The 4,404-nt window shown below is 57.9% G+C and overlaps 1 protein-coding gene across 1 annotated transcript; it reads right to left on the reverse strand.

Moving 5' to 3' along the window:
* Positions 1-761: 761 nt before the first annotated feature.
* HMX1 (H6 family homeobox 1) lies at positions 762-3,485 on the reverse strand. The gene is made up of 2 exons (XM_081021428.1): positions 3,099-3,485; positions 762-1,533 (listed from the first exon to the last, which is right to left on the reverse strand). Exons 1-2 carry the CDS (start codon positions 3,403-3,405, stop codon positions 860-862), a joined length of 981 nt encoding a protein of 326 aa, XP_080877554.1. The 5' UTR covers positions 3,406-3,485; the 3' UTR covers positions 762-859.
* Between the last annotated feature and the right edge of the window lie 919 nt (positions 3,486-4,404).

The following is a 4,404-nucleotide window of genomic DNA, read 5'->3' on the forward strand; positions in this document are numbered from 1 at the left end:
CCATAAATTAAAATCAACTGAATAATTATAGCGCATACTTCATATATGTTGATTTCTGGAGTGTGAGGGATAGAAAATAAATCCGAATATGGATTTTATATCGTAAATGTTACAGCAAGAGAAGATTGAAGTTTTTTTTTTCCCTCATGAAAACCTGTCCAAAATTCAATAATTATTTGCAAATTGGAAAGCAAATCTCTTTAGCATCCAATTAATTCCAGGTTGTTTTTTTAAAAAAGATACAAAACACCCATTGACAATCAATTTCAAGGTAGGCCACCTAAGGCCTTTCCTAAACAAGATACCGAATGAAAAGCTTTCAGAGGGAGGGTGATAAAACTATCTTGTTGAATGCCAATACTTCAGTTTCCCTCAATCTTCCTCATCCTATGAAAAGGCAATAAACTATGCGACAGATTCACTGTTTCAACTATACTTTTGATCCGAGGAAGGGCTGCGGGGGGCGGACAAGGGAAGGAGGCCGTAGTCCCTGTCATTGTGGCTGGAAAAGTAAACATCTTTACATTCTTTTCTTACACAACATTGCCGCCATTAAGAAACGCGAGAAGCCCACCCGCAGATCTTCGGAGTATAAGGAGAAGTGTCTCTAGGACTTGAGCCCGCAAACTATGGTTGGCGTTTTCTCCAGTATTCCTGGACGCAACCCTGGCAGGCTCTTGCTCAGGAGAAGTCCGAGGAACAGAGGTCAAGTAGAGACTTTTTGCTTTGCTTTTTGAAAAAAAAAAATTATTACGCCCGGGGAAAATATATAAGTTTATTGCACCTTTACAACAATCAAAAGCATCCAATCAAGTAGTTTGGGACCCAGAAAGGAAAGCGGTGTCCAGGCGGCCGAGGATCAAACGAGGCCCGTCACTTGCGAGCGGAGGAAGGGCGCCGAGGCCGCGGAGAAGGTCGCCAGCGGGTAGGCGACGCTGCCGGAGACGGCGACCAGCGGCGGAGAGGCGTGCGCGGGAGGCGGCAGCGGGAAGCAGCCCAGCGCGCCGCCCGCCAGCGAGTTCTCATGGTACAAAATGGGCACGCGGACTATCCTTTGCGCCGCCGTGTGCGGGAGGTTGGCCGCCTCCAGGTCGGCCGCCAGCTGCCTCTTCCACTTGTTGCGGCGGTTCTGGAACCAGATCTTCACCTGCGTCTCGGTGAGGTGCAGCGAGGCGGCCAAGCCGGCCCGCTCCGAGCTGCTCAGGTAGCGCTTCACGTCGAAGGTGGACTCCAGCTGGAAGACCTGGCTCCGGCTGAAGACGGTGCGCGTCTTCTTCTTGCGGCCGCCGCCGCCGCCGCGCGCCTCGCCGCCCTCCGACTCCTCCGCGCGCTCCTCGTCCAGGCTGCTGCCCTGGCTGCCGCCACCGCCTTCCTGGGCGCCGCCGCTGCACGCCAAGTCCTCGCTTTTCGCGCCGGGGCTCAGCTCCGCGGCCACTTTCTCGCAGCAGCCGCCGCCGCCTCCTCCTCCTGCTGCTGCCGCTTCCTTCCCGGGAGATGCCTCCTCGGGGATCTCTGGAGAGTCTCTGTCGCTGGCTGAAAAAGGAGGAGAGGGTGAGCGAAGCAGGGACGGGTCAAGGACTGAAACGAAAGGATCCTGAGCTCTGACCTTCGGCCACCCCCCTCCAACAAGCCTTGCTCAAGTGCTATCGGTGCTGCCTGTTAATTCACCTCTTAATTCTTGTTTTCCTCTTTACCGTGTTACAGGAGCCCGGGAGAGATTTGTGTTAACAGAGTGCTGAGACAGACAGCCTCTCTGGGCAGACCCCAGCCCACACGCCCGCCCGCGGAGAAGCCTTCAAGATTCAAGCGCCAAGATCTGACGATCACGAGGCTCCCCGAAGCAATTTAAAATGCAGGGAATGGGGCTGTACGCCACAAGGCCCAACCCTGATACTACAACGAGTCGAGGTGTCTGTGTTTTTAGAAAATAGGCTGCAAAAAGCCAAATAAATTCCCCAATACCGCGGCTGCTTGTGGCACACCCCAAATCCTAGTCTCCTCTCGCGCAAAGTACCTTTTACAATCCTCGATCTCTCCTCCTGAAGTTAAGCAAAGCCTTTGTTTGTGTTTCTTTTAGGGACAAAGCACGCAAGCACCCAGCTCAGTTAAAGCTAAACATCTGGATTTAGCCAAGTTTCTTCTCGCTAATAGGCGACAAAGTGGTCTCTTCAAGCTAAGCCGAAGCGCTTTCCTCGGAAGCCGCTTCTCTTGTTTCCAAAACTTGCTTCCGAGAAAGGCGCTCCGGTGCTGCGCGTTTTAGACTAGGCCGGAGGCCGAGCTGCCCTGGCGACTGAGGAAAGAGGCGGCTCGTTACGACTGGATGTACGTATATACGCTAAGATGACCAGATTTTTTTCAATGAATCCGGGGACACTTTCCAACTTCAATAGATTTTGTATGGGGACTGATTTGTAAATCCGAGGGAGAGCTATAGGTTGTAAAAACATTTCCCATTTTCAGAAAAGAAATGTCGTTTTATGTCTCCAAAAGAAAGACCTGGTTGTAAAAACGAATCTTTCGCGAGAAATATTATTTCTCTCTCTCAAGAGGCCTTAATAATGTCTTAAGCAAATTCGTGTGACACTCCAAGGATAGGACTGGCCCACCGACAGTGCCAGGGACTGCGGTCGACGGGGCGACCAGGACAGAAGAAGAGGCAGGAAGGAGTTGGACTTCGCGGGGCCGGCGGAGAGAGGTCGGCCGGCGACCCTCTCAGAACAGCGGAGCACAGGGCAGGAAAGGGGTTTCTTTTTAAATGTTTCTTTTTATTTTTAAAGGGGGGTGTTTCGTCCAACTCTAGGGAAACTCTAGGGAATCACAAGGGGGTTTGCTTGGGCCTCAATACGCTCCCAAGAGCCGCCTTCACTAGCCTTGAACCCGGCTGGGCTTCCTTTGATGGGGAGCTCCACGACCCCTGCCCCCTCCCCGCGAGCCTGTCCCTCTCAGAAATGCCCTCGTGCAATCTGACGAGACACCCCCTCCCGGGAACAGGGGCGGCGTGATCTCCGTCCGCTGAGCCTGGGTTAGATGGGGAGCGGCCGGGCGCCCGGGGCCGGGAAGGGGAGCTGCGGCGACCCCGGACGGCGGCGGGCACTTACTTTCCGGACTGGCGCAGCCTATGAAAGCCACGTGCGCTCTTCTGTACCAGTCCACGGTGCTCTCCCGGAGCGGGTAGCCGCGCAGCCCGAGCCCGAAGCGGGAAGCCTGGCACGGGCAGCAGGCGAGCGAACAATGGCTGCCCGCGAAGCCTCCGCCGCGCGCCCGCCGCGCTTGGCGCTCGTCGTCGGCGCCGTCCGGCCGCTGCTCGTCCTGGGCTTTGGCGGCCAGCAAATTGGCGATGAAGAAGGAGGAGACGCGCGCCGGCGCCGAGGCGGGAGGCGCGCTCTCCGCGGCTTCGTCGGGCATCGCCGAGGGGAGGCGAGAGCCAGCGCGGCGGCCGGGCTCCGGGCTGCTGCCAAGGCGAGGGGCGCCGCCCGCTCAGCTCACCGGGCCAGGCGAGGCGCCGTCGACGGAGTCCTCATCCGCGAGCGCAATCGGCCCTCATTTCCTGCCCGGGCAGCGCAAAGGGAAGCCCCCATCCGAGGCGCCGGGGGCTGCGCCAAAACCGGCCCCGGTCCCGCGCTCGGCCCGCGAGCAGAGCTTCCTGATGGGACGCGCCGGCCGGGCAGCCGGGATTCCTGCGAGCGGCTCGGCCGGGGAGCGCCCGGGAAGAGCCCGCCGGAGAGCGAGCGAGCGCGCAGCCCCGGGCTCGGCGCCTCGCCCTCGCCAGCCTCGTTATTTAGGTCAATTGGGGAGCAAATCAAAACGCAGAAAGCGAGACTCACTGGCCGCAACTCCGGGAGAGAGGAAGGAGGCCGGAATCCGGGACTCCCATTGGTCAGCCTGGAGGGAGAGGACAGACGGAGCAGCCAATCACGACCTCTGCCACGGAAGGATGCTGACGACCAGAACGGCAGCCTGCGCGCGGCTGGCAAAGCTCCCCCTTTGCATTCCTTATTTGGACCTCTCTCTCTCTCTCTCTCTCTCTCTCCCTCTCTCTCTCTCTCTCTCCCTCTCTCTCTCTCTCTCTCCCTCTCTCCCTCTCTCTCTCTCACACACACACGCACAGGCTACCCGTGACCAGGGGAGACACCTCGGTCTGCTGCAACAAGAGTCTACAGAGCTCCAGCAAGCTTCCTTAGGTAGCTTTCTGCCAAGAGGCGCAGCAGCCCTTGGAACGCGGACGTGTGGACACCTGAGGCGGACCCCAGAAGGGCGCGTCCCTCCCGCTGAGGGAAGATGGACATCAGGAACAAGGGGGAAGAAAGATCGACATGGGCATCTCCTGCCCCGAGGCACTCGCCTCACCTGGCCGCCTGGCGCCTAGCCGCCTCTCCCCGCCGGGCGCATTCTTCGCGCGAGGGG

The sequence above is a fragment of the Podarcis pityusensis genome, assembly GCF_964106645.2.
Source record: "Podarcis pityusensis genome assembly, chromosome: 9".
Classification (NCBI taxonomy): Eukaryota; Metazoa; Chordata; class Lepidosauria; order Squamata; family Lacertidae; genus Podarcis; species Podarcis pityusensis.

Bases quoted from the DNA above. Each gene is read 5' to 3' on its own strand.
- HMX1 (XM_081021428.1), bottom strand. From the start codon at position 3,405: ATGCCCGACGAAGCCGCGGAGAGCGCGCCTCCCGCCTCGGCGCCGGCG. The intron at 1,534-3,098 runs GTAAGTGCCCGC...CTCCTTTTTCAG, and splicing joins AGGCTGCGCCAGTCCGGAAA to CCAGCGACAGAGACTCTCCA.